Source organism: Rhinolophus sinicus, linkage group LG13 (genome assembly GCF_036562045.2).
Source record: "Rhinolophus sinicus isolate RSC01 linkage group LG13, ASM3656204v1, whole genome shotgun sequence".
Classification (NCBI taxonomy): Eukaryota; Metazoa; Chordata; class Mammalia; order Chiroptera; family Rhinolophidae; genus Rhinolophus; species Rhinolophus sinicus.
Genome location: NC_133762.1, coordinates 29,771,659 through 29,790,941, shown reverse-complemented (window position 1 = coordinate 29,790,941; position 19,283 = coordinate 29,771,659). Strand labels below are relative to the sequence as shown.

Here is a 19,283-nt window from a genome sequence, read left to right as displayed (position 1 = left end):
ATCAGCCTCAGGCGGTGGATCGTGCCACCCCTCCCCCGCTCCCCCTCGTAAGACAGCACCCATCTCCGAAAGTGTTCCTGTCACTACCTTCCGCCCCCCACCCCCCAGCCGAGCAGGGCTCATTATAGCCCTAAATATTTAGGGTGGGGAGTGTCCCACTTCTGGGAGGGGTGTCATACCGGCTTCTCCCTCCTCTCACCCTTGGTAGCGAAAGGCGGGACGGGAAAGTGTCGTCTGGACAAGCGCGCAACCCTCCCGGACCCCCAGGGACGGAAGGCCAGGCCCAGGATCCAGCGTTCGCCAAGCCCGTAAAGGGGACCTCGCCCCCCAACCTCCCGGCCCCAGCCGGGGGCCCACAGCGGCGCTGGAGGCCGGAACAATAGCTCGCGGGGGCGGGGCGGGGGCTGGGGCGGGGCGCCAGGCCGGGCGCCGCCCCCAGCCCGCCCCCCGCGCTCGCAAACCCGCTCTCACACTGACTCCCACCCGCCGCCCGCCCAGGCACTGCCCGCGGGAGCCGCCGCCGCCGCCGCGCCCGCCATGGACGTCCGCCTGTACCCCTCGGCGCCCGCGGTGGGCGCGCGGCCCGGGGCCGAGCCCGCCGGCCTGGCGCACCTGGACTATTACCATTGCGGCAAGGTAGGCGGGGGCCGGGGTGGGGGCCCACGCGGGCGGGGCCGGCCCGCGCCTTCGGATCCCGCGCGGTGGCCAGAGTGTCCCGGGCTGGAGAACCGGCAGGAGTCACCTGGCAGCTCGGGACGCCGGCACTTTCCGGAACACACAGGGGGAGATGCCGGCGGTGCCCACGCACTGCGACACGCGCACCTCAGTCCCGCCGACGGGCACATGCCACTCACACGGATACCCTTGCGGTTCCACTCACGCCCCGAGTTGTTCTGATCACAGGCAGAAGTCTCTGACAGTCACTCACACGATGACACAATGACACTCACTCACCTATGTCCCCCTGACAGCCTCACATTCATTCACAAGCTGACACACAGTGACCCACTGCCACACACAGACAGCCATGTACCTTCAACTGTCTTACCGTCCCACACAAGTCATCCTGACAGTCATTCATAACAATGACACGCAGTCACTCGCCCACGTACACTGTCACACCGCCACATACAAGTCACCCATTCACACACTACTATGCCACACACCTTATTACATGCCCCCATCCGCTGTCACATTCAGTCACAACTGGGGACAGTCACACAAAGAAGTCACTCTGGTAGTCACACGCTTGTACTCACAATGACCCACACAAGCGCACATTGTCACACACAGTCGCCCCCTGGACGGTGAACCTCACACATGTTAATCGCCCTGACGGTCACAGTCATACGCGGTCGCCAAGGGGCAGCCACAGCCCCCGCACCGCCCCTCCCCCACCTCGGTCATCCACCTCGCGGGTCCAGGTTTAACTTCTTAGGCGTTGCCGCGCACTAATTGGGCCGTTTACTAATTGGCTATCACTGACCGGCGGGACCTTGGATTCCGTGTTGGTAATGGCCAGTCGAGGCCTGTCCCCTCCGGGTAACGGTGAGCGGGCATCCCTTCAAGCTGGGGCTGTAGTGAGGGACACCGCCCTCCCTTTTCCCAGATCGCGGCCCCCCACCCACAGCCAGGTCACCGCTGCTGTGCGCGGGGCGCGATGGAAGCTCGCGTGCCTGGATCGCAGGACAGGAGGCGTGCCACCTCCACTCCCCACGCCGAGCCCAGTCTGGGACCGTTAGGAGCACCTGCGCGGTCCGCGTCTTTCCCTTCGCCCAGCAGGGAACTTTCAAACTTAGTTAGGAGCCAGACGGTCCGTGCGTCCGCGGGTCGGTGCGTGGGTCCCGGCCGGCTGGAGCCGAGTGCGGCTTTTCGTCACTCGGAGCCCGGATTGAACGGCGCGCGTGGGTTTCCCCCGGGCCCTGGCGCATACGCGCGGGCTCGGTGGCGCTGCCTGGTGAGTGCGTGTCGGGTGGTTGGATCGGTGACCCTCCCCCAGGGTCTCAATCCCACCCCATCCCACTGGTTTTTCACCGAACCCCTCGAGATGGGGATGCTGCGGGAAGGGGCGTCCCCGCGTGCGCGAGACCTCCCGGGCTGGGCCTCTGAGTGCGTTCTCAGGCCCTGGGGAGCGGCTTCTGGAGTCGCTGGGCTTAGCCCTCTGCAGTTCGCCCCGGATGGGACGTGGGATCCGGGGGCATCAGGGCCTGGGGGCGGTGTGGGGACCGTGGTGGGTGACAAGTGAGGTTTCCGGAGGATGGGGGTGATTGTCTTTTGTCTGGTGACCCGCAAAGTTAGAAGCTGAAGAGGGAGATGGTGTCTTCTAGCCAAGGCTGGTTCTCGGGCTGCTTCCAGTCTCATGGAGGGAAAAATTGATTAAAAGTAGCTAGTGGAGTCTTCAGGGAGGAGAAGGCGTTGGGTGTGGGGGCAGCTGGGCTGTCTTCTGCCCTTGGCTTTGTTATTTTTTAAAATATGAAGTTGGAAAGGCTCCATCTCAAGCCTCTTGTTTGGGGGCATGCCTGGGAATGGGGGATTTGTGCCTCAAAGTCTGGGTGGGTGGGTGCCCCTAGCTGGGGGAGTGCTCCTTTTGGGGGTGGTGTTTCTGTAAACCCTGCCAGAGTGGGGGCATATGGGGGCCTTTGGGAGGTGGCACTCAGCTGAGGCCCCTGCTTTATTCTGATGCTCTGTAAAGCTCTGACTCAGCACCGAGAATCAGTGTGAAACCCCGGGAGGGGAGGGAACGGCACAGGGAATGAGAAGCTGGTGATTCTGGTTGCTGTCTGTGGCTTAGGACCCCTGCCTGGTCCAGAGCTGAGGGTGTATCAAGGAGGAGGGTGGCCAGCTGGGCCACGAGTATAGGTGAAAAAAGGTCTGACCTTGCACTTGGATATAAGGCAGGTTTCTCAATCCTTCCGGCTTGTGGCAGGGTGAGGCAGGGGAAGTCCCTCGGCTCAGCTAAGGGTGGGTAAGAGGCCTGTTGGTAGCAGATCCCAAGTGGACAGTGGACTTCAGTGGTGGTGGTGGTGGTGGGGTATATTTTGACCAGGAGCTAATGGTGAGGGACTGGAAAGAGAAATGCCCAGATTCCATCCTTACAGCTGGTCATTATCAGAACTGGAGGAGAAACTGAGGCCGAAGGTACAGCAGTGACCACACTTGGGGCCTTTCGACTGGGCTATAGAACCAGGACACAGCCTGCACATTGGGGGCTGGGTCTTTGGAATCCAGACAAGAGGCTTCTCCCCACAGGGACCCAGGCCTGAGAAACACAAGGGTTAGCATTTGCCCGTGATGTCAGACAACCACTGCACTGTTGACCTGGAAGGGCCCTTGGCGACCGTTCCCTTGGTGACTGTCCCCTTAGTGATCCGCTACACAGAGATTCCAGCCTCTTTAAACCAAAGTCATGAGCAGTGGCTGTTCTTTTGGCATCTTTTGTTTGAGAAAATACACAACAGCAAAAAAGCTGTTATGGTTTCATTTTTGCTTTGAAACAGGTATGTATTTTCCTAATCACAATAATATCAGCATGCATTTGAAAAATAGCTTACCAGATGTGAGGCAGGCATATTACTTACTTCATGGATGAACAGTGCCTGATGCCTGTGGTCCTGTGGCCGCTACTCCCCCCACCCCCACCCCCGAATCTGTGGCCCCATGCTGGGAACCATTGATCCCCTCCTTCTTCCTTGCATCACAGAAGGGGAAACTGAGTCATGGAGTAGTGTACTCAGAGATTACAAAGCAAGCACAGAGCAAGTCCAACCCAAGTTCCTTAATTCTCAGCTTGATACTCATCTTGCCTCCCCACAAATCTGTGTCATGGTTTAGGGGTTGGGGGGCTGTGACATCCTTCCTAAGGTAACTGTGAATACCCTACATTCAGAGTTTGACAGGGCACTTTACCAGGCGGGGTGATTGCCTGGGGCTTCCCGCTCCTCTACAGCAGACTGGTGGAAAGCAGCCATTGGTTTGGGCAAACCTGGGTTCACATCTCCATTTGTGGCTTTGTGACCTAGGGCAAATGATTTCTAAGCTTATTTGTTATTGGAATATGATTTACATACAATAAAATGCAAATTTTAAGTGTATAGTTCCATGAGTTTTGATGGTAACCACCATCCCAATCCAAATATAGAACATTTCCCTCACCCTAGAAAGTCCCCTCATACTCCTTTCCAGTCAACAACCCTTCCCCCACCTCTAGAGGAAGCTGCTTATCTGATTTCTATTATCAGTGCTTTGTTTAAGTTCAGTTTAAGTGTACTAAGTATATTTAAGTTACAGAATTTCATATTCAGTATATATGTTTTTTGTGCCTGGCTTCTTTTTGCTCAGCAGTGTCTTTTTAAAGATTCATTGTGTTGTGTATATCCATGGTTTGTTCCTTTTTATTGCTAAATAATATTACATTGTATGATATGGCATAATTGGTTTATCTGTTCACCTGCTGATGGACATTTAGTTTGTTTCCAGACGGGGTATTGTAAATAAAGCTGCTATGAACATTCTTGTATAAGACTTTTTGTGGGTGGGGCAAATTATTTAATATCTCTGAGTCTCGATGTCCTCTTGAGGACAACATTGCCTACCTCGGAGGTTCAGGAGGGTTAACAGAGGGGATGTAGGCTAGGACAGCTCTTGGCACATTCCAGCTACTAACTACACAATGATGGTATCAACCCCCTGGAACCTATTCTGGTAAGAGGCTTAGCATCTCTGTGTTCCAAGCATCCTTCATCTCTGGTCCAAACATCCTTCAAAGCCAACCTGGGTACCGCTTTCTCCATGCAGTGCTCCATGGCCAACCACTTTCTTTCTTCCTCCAGACTACCCCAAAATTGGTACTGCATGGGATGCGGCATATTCTGCCATCCATCATTCAATCAACAAACAGTTATTGAGCACCTCTTTGTACTAGGCGCTGTGCTAGGCAATGAACAAGAGTGACTCAAATTGCGGCCCTCTGGATCTTATATATTGGTAGGGGCAGTCATAAATGTGTGGGTAAAATAAATGGTATGATGACTGAAGACAGTACAACTATGGAGAAAGCGCAGCAGGGAAGAGGGCTAGGAGTGCCAAGGCCAGGCCCTGGTTTGCAATGTTAAGTATGGAGGTTGGGGGAAGGCCTTGTGGTCTAGAACAGTGGTTCTTGAATTTCTGTACACATTCAGAATTATCCGGTAAGATTTTAAAAACAGCTTCCTGGGCTCCACCCCCAGAGATTCAGATTCAGGGGCCCTGAGAACTTGCATGTCTAATGAGCTCCCGAGTCATGCTGCTGGTGGTCCAGCAACCACACTGTGTGTAGCAGTGGTTTGTGTATTGGTTTTTGTGTATAGTTTTTTGTGGGCTCCCAGCAGGCAGGAACCATGCCCACTACCTGGCACAGTGCCTGACCCATAATTACTCAGGAAATATGCGCTGGTGGGTGAATGACTCAACTCTCCACCCACACAGCTCTGGGCACAGCATGTTGTACCTGGATGGGGTCTAGACAAGCTTGGTTATGAATGGTTGGAGTCTCCTTTTGATGAAAATCCATGGTGTGGGAGCTGCTGTTCCCATCTCATTGGGACTTGGGATATGTGAGGTCTGCTCAGCAGCCCTGCTGGGTGAGGTCCCCACAGCTTCTTTCTGCAGGGGCACAGGTGGCTGTGGGTGGGTCCTGTGGAAGGATCCCTGGTCTGGGTGAGCTCTGAGCTGAGATGGCAGGTCCTGGGGCGCTCTGGAAGGATGCCTGCATCTCTGTTAGGAAGCTCTTCTTTACTTTCCATCTCAAAATGTGCCCTATAGCCCCTCCCCTGACCTTTCCCAAAAGGTCCTCTAGGACCACACTTTGGCACCTTACCGAAGTCAGCCTGGCACTGCTGCCTGCAGTCTGCTGAGTAGCCTTGAGCATGCCAGTTGTCTTCTTGGGCCTCTGTTTCCCTCTGTGCAAAGGGAAAGCAAATCAGTGACCTTCAGTCTAGTGAGATGGGGAGTTGTGGTGAGGACATGTAACAAAATAAAGGCTGGGCATGTCCTTTATAACTGTACAGTGTGGTGAACCTGGCAAGGATGAAGATGATACTTTTTGAGGAGATGGGCCTTCAGTGCTTCAGAGGGCAGGAACCACTGTGTCTACCTTTACTTTTACATTCCCAGAGTTGGCCTGACACAAAGGCGCTCAATAAATATAGAATGAATGAATGAATGAATGAATGAATGAATGAATGAATGAATGAATGAATGGCCTGTTGTCCCCTGTGGCTTGAGGAACTTAGCATCTGTTTGGCTCTTATAATCTGAAGACTGTGGTGAGTACATTGAATCCAGGGCAAGGTAGGGGCCAAGCGTCTTTTGGCTGACATGTCATTCCTAGAGCGCCTTGCCTGACAGAGAAGACCCAGGGGACAGAGCCCAGCATGGGGAGCAGCCAATAAGCCAGGAAGAGTGGCTCTGAGTCTGCATGCAGGACCAGGCCCTCGTCCCAAGGATTCCCCTACAGTGTGACTGCCAGCTTTGTGTGATTCCCTACGGCCGTCTGTTTTGTTTCTGTGATTTCCTAGACAGCGCTAGGATCTGGAGGGAGCATAGATTCTGGAACCCGGCAGACCTGGGTTTGAAAGCTGCCTTACCATCGTCAGCACAGGCACCTTATGAATCTCCCTGTGCTCCCGTCTCCTCGTCTGCACAATGGGCAAAACCCCCTGTGGGTTGCCTGCCAGGGGGGTTGGAGATCAGGCATACACAGCACTCAGCCCCAGCAGGAAATGCGTTCCATTTCTAGTCGCTAAGAGCAGCACAATTATAAGTGAAAATGCAAGGGGAACCCAGTTTCAGCTGGGGCTGCTGGAGGATTGGCCATTCCCCCGGGGCGGGGAGGGGCGGCGCCTTCCCACAGTCAGGCATTTCCACGCCTTGCTTGGTCTCTGGGTGGGATTTCCTGGGCCTCTGGCTTTGAGGAGGACTCCTGTTGGAGTGTTTAGCGTTATGAATGGACAGGTAGCTGCTCATTTCCTCTGCATTTTTCTGTTTCCTTTTTGAATCTGTGTGGGAGGGGAGGCAGGTTTAGCAGGCAGAAAAGCCTGCTTCACGTTGCAGCGGCACCATTCACTGGCCTAGGCTGGCAACCTTGCGCACCTCATTTAATCTCTCCACGTCTTGATTTTCTCATCTGTACAAGGGGACAGCGATGCCTTCCTCGTATTGTTGCTGGGAAGCTCAGATTAAAGTAACAGCTATGAAAGTTCCTTTTCATCTAGAACAGTGTTTCCCACCCTCGGCATATTGATATTTTTAGACTTGACAATTGCTTGTTATGGGGGCTGTCTCAGGCATTATAGGAGGTTTTGCAGCACCCATGGCCTTTACCTATCAGATGCCAGTAGCACCCCCTCTCTGGTCATCACAACCAAGCATGTCTCCAGACTTTGCCAAGTGTCCCCTGGGAGCAAAAGTCACCCCTGTTTGAGAACCACCAGTCTAGAAAGTGTAGTGCAGGCATATTAGACGATGGTGGTGATGTGAGTGGCAGGGCATTAGGGCTCCTGCTTTCTGTCCAGTATTTTAGTTCTGTCTCCCCATCAGTAAATCCTGCATCCCCACAGTTGACAGTTGTCTTATTTACACCGACCAAACGCTTACACAGTGAGTTTTCACCATGGCTTGGGAGCAGCAGTAAAAACATATGGTAAGTAATTATTAACTTAATGAGTGGTGGTAAGTTGTAATTTTATGTCTTAGTGAAAACATGTTGTATAACATAGGATAATAAATTCTGATCAATTACCCTGAAGCATAAACTTGCTGCTATACATTTGTGATTTCTGGTGTCTGCTGGAGTAAACGGCAAGGTTGTGGTTTATCAATATGTGATCACCTGTTTACTGTTGGGTTTCTCAGTTGTTCAACAGGTTTTGTGGTGTGCCTACTGTGTGCTAGGGGCTTTAGCCCTGTCCGGAAGGCTCAGCGACTCAACTGGAAACTCACCTTTAGTTGATGAAAGGCTGTGTGGATCTGTAATATATTGGCTAAAAATGCAGAGTCATAATTAAATGTATAATTGTCTGGGGAACTGCCAGGGGTGTTGGAAGGCTTCACACGGTAGAGTCTTATAGGAAAGCCAGGCAGCTACAGAGTGGTGGGAGAGCATTCTAAGTGGAGGGAACAGCCATTCCAAAGTGGCTCGGAGGGGTAGTTCGGGGATACTATCAGCCTATGGCGGGGAGTCCCTCCTGCAGGGGAGCAGGGACACCAGCAGATATCATCAGAAAGAGTGTCAGCCAGTTGGGTTTTAAGTACAGCAGTGCCTTGGAGCCAGAGATGAGGTGCAGAGAATGGAATGCTTCCCCTTGCTGGATTCAAACCATTGTCAGCAACTGTCTCTCGGTTTTCTGCTGATGGGAAAGATTAATGACTTGTGTTTGATTTCCCCCAGTAGCCAGGGATGCTCTGCTTCTCAAACTTGAATCACCTGGAGGGCAGTGAAAACACAGATTGCTGGGCGTCACTCCCAGAGTTCTGATTCCGTTAAGTCTGGGGCTGGGCTGAAAAGGTGCACTGCTGACAGGTTGACGCTGCCAAAGCTGCTGTTCTGGGAAGCACACTTAGAGAACACGGCCCTAGGCTAGAATACGGGAGGGCTTCCCCACCTTAGCCTAGGACGATGGGGAGGTATTGCTGGCCTGGGGCAGGTAGCTCTGGCTGGGATGTGGTTAGGTGTCCTAGAGATTCCTGCCTTCTTCAGGCCCCCTATAGGTCATCGGGGAGTCTCCTTCACCTTGGAGAGACTCTTACCCTGGGTTCCCTGGGCACAGACTCTGAAATGGAGAGTTGTCTGTGGAAGGTTTCTTTGGGGGCACATTCTCAGGAGCTGCACTTCTAATGGAGATGCTGGCCCAGAATATGGTTACTGATGAAAGCCACCCCACAGGGAGCTCGGGAGCTGAGCTGGGACTTCAGAGTTGTCCCAAACTGAGGCCGGGGGCGGCCCATGCCTTTGATTCTTATCCCATCCAATAATTTACTGCAGGCAGTCGTCTCGCAGTTCCCTGTGGCAGACAGCAGTGTGGGGGCCTCAGCTGTAGCCCAACAACTCATTCCCAGCAGCTGGGAGATGAACGCAAAAGGAGAGCATGACTGTGTCTGTTTCAGGGAGATGCACCTTGGGGAGAAAACTCGCCTTCCCCTTGGTCCCCAGGAAATCAAGGGCCACCATGTTGATGATTTAGAGCAACTTGGAATCACTTGCGGAAGGTTCTCCTTTATCTGATGTGACTGAGAGCTGCAGGATAAGTGCTTCTTAGGTCTGAGCGGAGTGAAGAAGAATCATAATGAATGGAATTGGCGGGAGGGGGCAAGGAGATTCTCTTCCACATTCCGGGGCAGGATTCCAGAGTTCTGGTGCTGAGATGTCACACATTTTCCTGTGTCATGGGGAGGACCCCAGATTGACATCTGAGGAGCTTCTTGGGACATGCCTCAGGGAGTCACATCTGGGAAAGAGACCACAGAGTGCGGGAGGGCTTTCTCTTGTGGCTGGCGTCCTATCACGTTCTTCAGCAAGAGTTTTTTGCCCTACCCTGACCTGGATGGAGTTAAGTATCCATGGTTTTGCCCGTCACCATCCCCTTCCCCTTCTCGGAGCTCCCAGGAAGCTCAGAAGCAAATGAGTAGGTTTCTTGTAGCCATAACGTAGGCTATCATGTCATATCTTTTGCTTATTCACTCACTCCCGATTTCATTTCACTCTTCTATCATTTTCCCTCTTTATCTTGAGTGCCACCATTCTTTCTTTTAAAAATTGTTTTTGTTCTCTGTAAAAGACACGGAAATATATTAGACTATGAAGGAAAAAAAATGGGGATCCAGAAGAGAACAGAGGTAAAAAGGGTGTGTTCTAGTCGCCATCTTGAACAAAAAGTCCCCTCTCGCTGATGTTTATTTTTAACATTTGTGCTATTTGATGGAGAAAAGTAGGGTAGAAAGAAGCACCAATTATTCTCTGAGCATTTACCAACTCTCAGGCTCCTTCATGCATATCATCTTGTGAAGTCTTGATAAGAACTACGCTAGGCACGTGTGTCCCCATTTTGTGGGTGAGATCCAAGTAAGTCACGTTACAAAAGGCGACAGAGGAGCCGGTCAGCAGAGCCGGGGCTGGGCTGCGTTCTCTCCACTCCTGTCCTGCAGCCTCCAGGGTGCCAGGTGCCAGGAGCCCCACCCTCTGCAGGGATGAAAGTGTGGATCAGCTTGCCCTTGTTTTTAGAGTTGGTGCAGTGGCTCTTCTCAGGGGCCGTGGTGTTTCAACTGGGCCTCCTGCCTTGGTTTTCAACTTCAAATGTCATTCACTAACAGAATACCTTCACATTGCAGCTAATTAAAATGTGCTTATCTCAAAGTTGGGCCTCATTTGCAGGAATGATTTAGAAACTTGTTGGAAATGAGTGCAGCTCAGTAGCATCACCCAGGGTCAATCTCATGCATAAATTCTGTTGTTCCATTGCGCTGTGCTTCAACTTGACCTGAACTGGAGAACATGGAAGATGGACCCTGAGCCTTTTGTTGCCTATTTATTCTGCAGATAGTTATTGAATACCTGTTGGGTGCTACCTACATTCTTTAAAAAGCTCCCTCCATCCCGCCCCCTATGCTTTCTCTGCTCTGTAGGTCCACCTGATCGGTAAGTTAATGCAAAACCACATAGTGGATTCACGTGTGACTTCTAAGGTCAGTGGAAGTGCCTGGGTTCAGATCCTGGCACTTACAAGCTGTGTGACTTTGGACCTGTCACTTCACCTCATTATGCCCTTGTTTTCTCACATAACCTCCCTTGCATCACGTTGTGGTGAGGCCTCTGGGAGATCAAGTAAGTCGTCCCCTTCCTCATTCCTGCTGCCATGTGTTATTCAGGTCATCCGGGCCCCCCGTGGGACAGCAAGTATAGGCTCCACCCCAGGTTTTTAAGTCTTTAATAAACGATAGAGTCTCAGGAGCTTTCCTATTCGGAATAGGTATAGTGGTCCTAGTTGGAACGGTCTCTTGTCTCTCTGTATCGGTTCCTCTTTGTCTCATTGTAGCTCCCACAGGGATTCTTACAGATTCAGTCAAACATTCAGACTCACAAGGCTCACACAGGTGACACTTGGTACCTGTCTCCTCGAAGGACCACTGCCTGCCCGCAGGGCACATGGTCTGTTCCGCCTTTGCAGGCGTAGTTCTTGCAGAGGTCTTTGCAGTAGCCCAGGGAGGTGGCCACGAGCGCTTCACTTTGCCAAGCCTCCCCTCCCCTCCCCTCCCTCCCCTCCCCTCCCCTGTCCTGCCCCAGGTTCTAGTTCAGTGCAAGGGAATGAGACCCACAGTGGGTGAGTTTGGAAGCCACCCTGGCTTAGAAGCCTTATTCCCCAAAGGACCTATGTCTCTTGTCACAGTTTCATAGTCTTCCCTTCAAGGGTTCCTGCCAGGGGCATGTCAGTTTCAAGAGTCACTGCAGTCAGGAAAATCTAAAGCGTGGCTTCTTTATCAGATATTTATAATTCATATATAGTTTCTTCCAGTCCAGATGCAACTTACCAATCAGAGGTCAGTTTTTACCATAAGCAGAGTTGCCTAGTAACATAGTTAACATCCTAACTTCAGCAGGTTTCTAGGGGAGTTATGGTAGAAAATTAACAAAGGTGAAATTCTCTTGCAAAAGAGAAAAGAGTTTGGTTAAGTTTTTACCCATATTCACATCCAATTTCACCTGAGGAGTGGTGCTTTTTGGCATCTCTTTTGAGGGGATGAATGAAGCCCTCAGTATGTTTTGTGTATATATTCCATGTTTGTGTATATTTTCTGATGGATCCATGTAAGATACACCCACAAACCATATAAGATGCACCCACCAAGAGAGATGCTTTGGAGTCATATTGGCCTGAGATCAAATCCTGGCTTTGCCATGTATTGAGAATTATGTCATCCATCCATCCATCCATCCATCCATCCATCCATCCATCCATCCACAGAATATTCACTGCCTGTTTGCTCTCTGCAGGGCTTTGTGGGAGATGCCAGGCATGACAGGTGATTAAGACCTGGTCTTTGCTCTTGATGAGCCTTGCTCATTAGAGAGACAGACAAAAATAAACGATTCCACATGGCTGTGGAACCACTGGGCCAGGCTGGGAGTAGTCAGGGAGGTTTTCTCAGAGGAGGGGACACCTGGCCCATGCTTGAAGGTGAATTGGCCCTGTGAAGAAGGCAAGGAAAAGCATTCCAGGTAGAAGGAACAGCACGTGCAAAGGCAGAGGAAGAAACTGACGTTAAAGAGATGAGGCTGGAGTTGGGAGCACAGGCATTTGGAAAGCGACTTAATATCGCTGGACCCCAATTTCCTCACCTACAAAATGGGATTGACAGTGCTTACCTGTATGTGAAATTAAATAAGACAATAATGAATGTTGAAGCACCTGGGATAGTTCATTTTAATTCCCTTTCCAAATCTGTCTATGGATGCCTAAGAGCCAGGCTGTGATTTTAAATGAGACAGGAGACAAAAAATCCTGAGGGGCCTGGCCACTCACCTGTGCGACGCAAGCATTTCCTTCCGTGGCTCTTCTGTTAGTCATCTTACCTCTCCTTTCGATGGAGCACTAAATGTTTGCTCGCTGTCTTGGGTTATGTCTTACAGTATCAGTGAAGCACATAATTGTGTTTTCCTAATGGCCCGACATTAACAACAAGCCACAACCCTGTTGAGGCATTCTGCGGGACGGTTTTCCATTTGCCGACAGCTACATTATCTGTCTGATGCCCTGTCAACACGTCCAGTCGTTTGCTGCTTTGTCTTGCTTTGCTCAAAGGTGGCCACCTCCCACATACCAGCTGGGAACACTTAGTTTTGGGGGACATTTACTATCCAGGGACCACAAGTCACACATCAGGATGAACCAAGGAGAGCCATCCTGGACAAGATCCAGGTTTTTTTGATGTGTAAATTGGATCCTGTCGGCAAAACCTCTCAATGGCTCTCCATTGTAGCTTGGTAAACTCTTACCAGCCTGTCAGACCTCTGCTTAAAACTTTCCAGGGGCTTCCTCTGGTGTGTAGATAATATCAGATGCCTTTTTTGGGCCCCTACCATGTTTCCCCAAAAATAAGACCTGGCCGGACCATCAGCTCTAATGCCTCTTTTGGTATAAAAATTAATATAAGACCTGGCATTATATTATATTATATTATATTATATTATATTATATTATACCCAGTCTTATATTACATAAGACCCAGTCTTATAGTAAAATAAGACCAGGTCTATATTAATTTTTGCTCCAAAAGACACGTTAGAGCTGATGGTCTGGCTAGGTCTTATTTCGGGGAAACACGGTAGGTTCTTGTGTGATCTAGCCCCTGCCTGCTTTGCCGGCCTGTCTGAAGCAGGAGGCTTCGTGTTGGGGATATAGGGTTGAACAAAACCAGCCTTGCCCTTGTTGATTCCAATCTAGCCCCCCAGGCCTTCTTGTTGTTTCCCAGGTACTCTCCCTTTCCCCTCTTTTTTGCCTGAGGGCTCTTCCCTTTGCCTGGAATGTTCTTGCCTGCCTTCTTCACATGGCTGGCTCCTGCTCTTCCTTCAGGTCTCAGCTTTATCCTCACTTTCTCAAAGACTCTGACCCTCTCATCGGTGTGGTTACCCCATTAGTCTCTATCCTTGCCTCTAGTGTATTTTCTCGCCATTGCATGATATATCTGTGAGATTACTCGAGTGTCTGTTCCACTTTCAGGACAGTAAGCTTGCAAACCACTGCAGTCACGTTTGTTTTCTTCACCATGGAGTCCCAGCACCGCAGCATTGGGTCTGCTGGGTAGTAGGTGCTCAAGAAAAAGTTGTAGAAAGAATGAATGAATCAATATGGCAGTTATATTTTCCAGAGATGGCCACCATAACATATCCCCCGCTGTGTTTCCAGGACTAATTCACTTACCCTCTCTGGGCCTCACTTATTTGGACATTGTCACCATTGCTGTTTCTCATCAATGAGGGGGACACAGGGTCTGGGGCTAATAGATGTGAATTCCCATTGGAACAACATGCCATCCTCACCTCCAGCCCAGCCCAAGGAAGAAAGTTGAAATGGGAGCCAAGGGGGATGGCATTCGCCATCCTCATCCTTACAGTCCTTAGTCAATGCTTGGCTCTCTGAGGCGAGCGTGGGCGGACCTCAGCATCGTCACCCTGCTTCTGACGGGAGGTGTTGACCTTGCCATTTGCAGGAGGTAGGCGTCACTCTCAGTTGCTTGGATGGGGCATCTGGGGGCACAGCCAGCTGGCCTTTGGAGATAATGAATCTCTCTCTAGCTCGTGGGAGTGTTTCTGTTGAGCAAGCAGGACTTTTTGGTGACTTCTCTCTGATTTGATCATCCCTTCCTTTTTATTAAATTGTCAATTATCAAGACTGTGTCACCTGCCCCAAATCACCTGCTACTATCCCCCATGCAGACTCAAGAACAGTATTTATTTGGGCCCTTTCCTCTGTTAATATTCAATCCTACAAACTGCGCCATGCCAGCCCCAGCCCCCGGAGCCCGTTTCCTGTCTTTCTCTTTCCCCTTCCAACACGTGTAATTAGTTGATGGTTTATGCCCCACCCCCACCACGGGAACATCGGCTTCACAAGGGCAGGGCTCTGCCATTTGCCCCTGGATGTGTCTGTCGGAGGACTCTAACTGCTGTGCCTCTGGTTTCGGAGTTCCCCACCTCTCTGGGAAACGTCTATGTAGATGTCTTTTCCCATCCAAGTACTAACCAGGCCCGACCCTGCTTAGCTTCCAAGATCAGATGAGACCAGGTGCATTCAGGGTGGTATGGCCGTAGACGTAGATGTCTTCTCAATGTCTGCTCAAGTACCACCCCTCCCAGAGGGCTTCACGGCTCTCCTCTGTGCCGCTGTCCTTGCCCCTCCAGCACCTGGAACACCATAGGCTCCCTGTGCAAGCTGGGGTGCTCTCTGTCCCCAGGAGACAGTGTCTGGAAGGCCATGTCAAGGAGCTTGGACTGTCTCAAGGGTGGTGAGAGTTGAGGTATGTTGTATTGCAGAAGACTCTCTGTGGTTGTCTTATGGGGAGAACCTTGGGTGGGGGCAAGAGTGGGTGCAGGACGACAGTTGGGAGGGGATGGCTGTGGTTTAGAAGATTGATGATGGCTGGGGGCTGTGCTATCCAATATGGTCGCCACATGTGGCGATTTCAATTTAAAATCAAATCACATCAGTTTTGTTCCTCAGTCACACTAGCCATATTTCCAGGGCTCTGTAGCCGTTAGGATAGCCCCTGTCGGGCAGGGGAGATCAAGAACTTTCCCATCATTGCAGAAAGTTCTACTGGCCATTTCAGCTTGGACTGGAGTGGTTGGGTGGGGATGGAGAGAAGTGGAGGACGATGGGAGATACTAGGAGGTAGAATGGGTGAGATTTGGGGATGAGTTGGATGTGGGGTATTACAGAGAGGGGGTGTCAAGGGTAAGACCCAGGCTGTTGGCCGCGGGTGAAAGTAGAACTCCTGGGTCAAAAGAATGAGCATTTTCATGGCTCTAAATTCAGATTGTCACACTTATATTCCAAAAGAGTCATCTGTATTCACCGATAGCACGAGAAAATGCCCATTTTATCGCCCCCTCCTGACACGGCTTATTATCTTTTGAAAAAACTTCAATTGTGTATATACCTCTTGCCAAACCTGCCTTCACTTAGGATCTAACATGTGGACCATGAGGTCTTTGTGATCAGGGAATTATATGTATATTAATGCAGATTTCAATCAAAAGAGTTATGTTTGCCATGGTGGTCCAGTCGGATGCTGTTTAAATGCCTTTGGTAATATCTTCAATCAGATGGCAAACAGAAAACAGGAAAGTTCGTAATAAAAAATGAATTAGGGCGATTAGCAAAAGGTGAACCGCTTCCCTCCTCAGGCGACCGGCAGAGTTGACCGAGCTTTGCAGGGTGCCTCCTATCCAAACATATGTCTGGATTACTGCAGACTCCGAGGCTGGCCCTGGGGTCTGCTTGGCACGCAGGACTTGGTTATTGCATTTAGTTTTGCAAAGGTCATGGCCATCCCCTCGAAGGGGGCCCTGAGGGGCTCACACCCCGGGGTAAGCTGGAGTGGGGCCTCTTGAAGAGGGGTTTCTGACTCAGGGTAGGCCAGGAGCTTCTTCTTCCAAGGTAGAAACACCAGTGGCCTTGCTCCCTCTCCCTACATCCTCCAGGGTCCTGCACAAGACCCTCTTTCTAGCATCTTCTCCAGGGATGCCCTTGGGGAACCTTTCCTAGCTGTCTGGTGTTGGGGGTGGGGTCCTTCAAGAAGGAGGCAGAGGCCAAGCAAGGCTTTAAATGACTAATGGAAGCACAGGGATTGGTTCCTGTGACATCAAAGAAAAACAGAATTCTGGTGATGGAGCTAAGTGTGTGGGGTTGGAGCTCAAACCAGGACACAGAGCTTCTACCTCAGTAACATTGGAACTCACCGCCACCCAGAGCTGGGCTGTGGAGACCACACCAGCGGTGGTCAGGGTGGTTACATCCGTACTAGCTGGCTGACCTCCATGGTCAATGGTTGGGGTTGGGTGACACCCAAGCTAACTCTATGACTGGCACAACAGATGGTCAGATCTGGTCCATACCATGGTCGTTGGGTGATCCCCACGGTGGGCTGGTATTACCTACCTCCAGCCAATGCTTCTCAACTGTAATGTGGGTGTGAATTACATGGGGTCTTGTTAGAATGTGGATTCTGACTCAGTAGTTCTGGGGTGGGAGGCAGAGACTTTGCATTTCTAACGAGGTCCAGGTGATGCTGAGCCACTTGTCAGTGGAGCACCGTTTGAGAACCAGGGCCTTTGTGGCTTACCTGTGTGCAGCCGAGGACAGTGAGGGGACCTCAGGGACTGCACAGAGTGCAGCAAACACTCCTCGTTACCAGGCTCTGGATGTCCAGGGAGCTGTCCTCCCCAGAATAACAGAAACCAAGGCAACTGGGGTGTATCACATGGGCTGGCAGCCCATCCCCCTGGAGGTGGGTCTATTGCAGATTCCCACCAGCAGACCACCCATGGGGACCCCCTTAGTCCTCTCTCCCTGTCTGAGATAGAACTGAAAAGTTCTTTGGGTGTGTATTCAACCACGAATTTCATTACTTAATTTTGTTTTTCTGTCCTGTCCTGGTGAGCCTGTCTTGAATGAGACGAGTTGGAGCAAACCTCCCTGGCGTCCCTCCCTCTGTCATCTCCTGATTGATACCCTGGAAGGAGTTGCTAGGATGCTGCGTGAGGCAGACACAGAAATGGCAGGAAATCTCTGGGAGGCAGGGCACGGGGCCAGGGAACTCTGCCGTCTCCACAGACATGTAATGAGGAGGTGGCATTAATACCTCACTTAAAGGAGACACTCATTCTTACCCAAGGGTCACACAGCTAGTAAGTGGCAGAGCTGGGATTCAAACCTGTGTCTTCATGCTTCAGAATTCATGTCCACACTGCCTGTGGTGGAGTTGGGGGCTCAGCTGCCAGTGTGGCAGGCAAAAGTGCATTTGTCAGCTCTTTGATTAGGCAGCTGGCCTGCCATGAATGCCCCCAGCATAGAGGGGTCCAGGCTGGTGGGGGAGGGACATCTGGGGTGGCCTTGGAGACAGGGAAGGTTTTCTAGTCCTGGCATTTCTGCCTGGCAGCCTCCTTATGCACCTCTGGCAGGAGTGACCTTGTGTCCTTGCTTCTAGAAACATGGCCTTGTCTTGGCTGGAATTTGGGAGGGGGTTCCTGGAGCCCATGACTTCTCCCTCTGTGTCTGCAGCCATACAGACTGGACAGTCAAAGCCCAAGCTTGGGAGAACCCCTTGAGTCTCAGAACCTCATGTCCTTATCTGGAAAATGAGGGACACGATGACTCATTTGACAGCATTGCGGTAATGAGCACAGACAGTAGGACCCAGAGTCTTAGCTCCTCCAATTCTGTCTGTGACACTTGCTAGCTGTGCATGTCTAGGAAGTTACTTAACCTCTCTGTGCCTCAGGTTCTTCTCCTGTAAAATGAGGATAATAATTGCACCCACCTAGTAAGGTTGTCATGAGGCCCAATATATATATGAAAGCACAAGAAACCGTACCTGGGACAGAGTATGTGCTCCTATTAGTCCCCCTCATGGAGTCGTTGGGAAGCGAGTGTGACTGTAGCAGGACCAGTTGTGCTCAGAAGGAAGCAAAGGCTCAGAAACTGTTTGCGTTTTGGTTGAGGAGCAGAGGAAGGTGATGGGTCAGCAGGGAGCGTGCTGGGATAGACAGCCCCCTGGCTGGCTGTGGGAGCTTGGGACACCCACCTAACCTGTCCAAGACTCACTTTTGGTGGTTGCTTGTTTATTTTTGATCATTCATTTACAAGAACACATACAAAGATATAAAAGTATATGTAATACATTACAAAATTACAGCCAAGGCAAATAAACAGTAGAACAAATTCTAGGTGGAAAATGAGAACAGATATGTTAGCCCTGGGCTCTACAGTGTTTGAAATTGACCTGCAAATCTGGCTCTGGGCTTCCGGGCAGAAAAGCAAAAAGGGAAATAGATTTACTCCATGATCTCTTCGTTCAGGGGGAAGAGGCTTGGCAGCTTCTCACAGGAAGCACAGCTTTAACTGGCATTTGGAGCTAAAAGAAATTTCTTTCACCAGCTTCATGGAAATTGTCAGACTTCAGTTTCTCCAAATGTAAAAAGGGGGACGAGACCTTGCTTTCGTGGCTCTCTGGCTGATCGCAGGGAATACGCGGGGTATCAAGTACCTGTTGCATGCCTGGTGTGTAGTGGGCACCAGAGGGCATAGTTCTCGCCCCTCCGCCTCATCAGAGCTAGTTCCTGTCAGTTTCAGGGTAAAAGCTGACGTCAGCACAAAGTCAGCCCAAACATACCCGGGTGTGCCCAGAGTACAGTTCTGCTGTCAGAACTCAGGCAGGGAGAGGGTTATGTGTGTGTGGGGGGTGGAAGCTGCTTAATAATAGGACAGATGCAAGGCCAATGGGGCACTTTGACAAAATGAGGGTGGCACATGGCATTGTGCGTAAGACCCACAAACGAGTAGTGGGGTTGGAGGACAAGTTAGGGCCCATGTGTGGGGACCACTTGTGCAGTCAGACATGAGTTGGGATTCTGGGAGAGCTGTGGCGACAGGAGAAGGGTGGGAGGTGATTACAGAGGATGAAGGGACGCAAGGTTCAGTGCACCCACAGGTGTACAGTGTGGCCCTATAGTGCTCAGTGTTTTCGTTTTCGGG

The 19,283-nt window shown here is 51.0% G+C and overlaps 1 protein-coding gene across 5 annotated transcripts in view; it reads left to right on the top strand.

Moving 5' to 3' along the window:
* Positions 1-477: 477 nt before the first annotated feature.
* The window catches only part of TOX2 (TOX high mobility group box family member 2), a 127,002-nt gene continuing 108,196 nt past the window's right edge, over positions 478-19,283 (top strand). For 3 of the 5 annotated variants that reach the window (XM_019748740.2, XM_074317665.1, XM_074317666.1), the window contains exon 1: positions 478-636. In XM_019748740.2, the coding sequence (XP_019604299.2) occupies positions 538-636 (99 nt within the window). In that variant the 5' untranslated portion in view covers positions 478-537. Of the gene's footprint in view, positions 637-1,503; positions 1,958-19,283 lie in introns of those variants that run through there. The other 2 variants (XM_074317664.1, XM_019748764.2) reach the window with 2 other exon arrangements.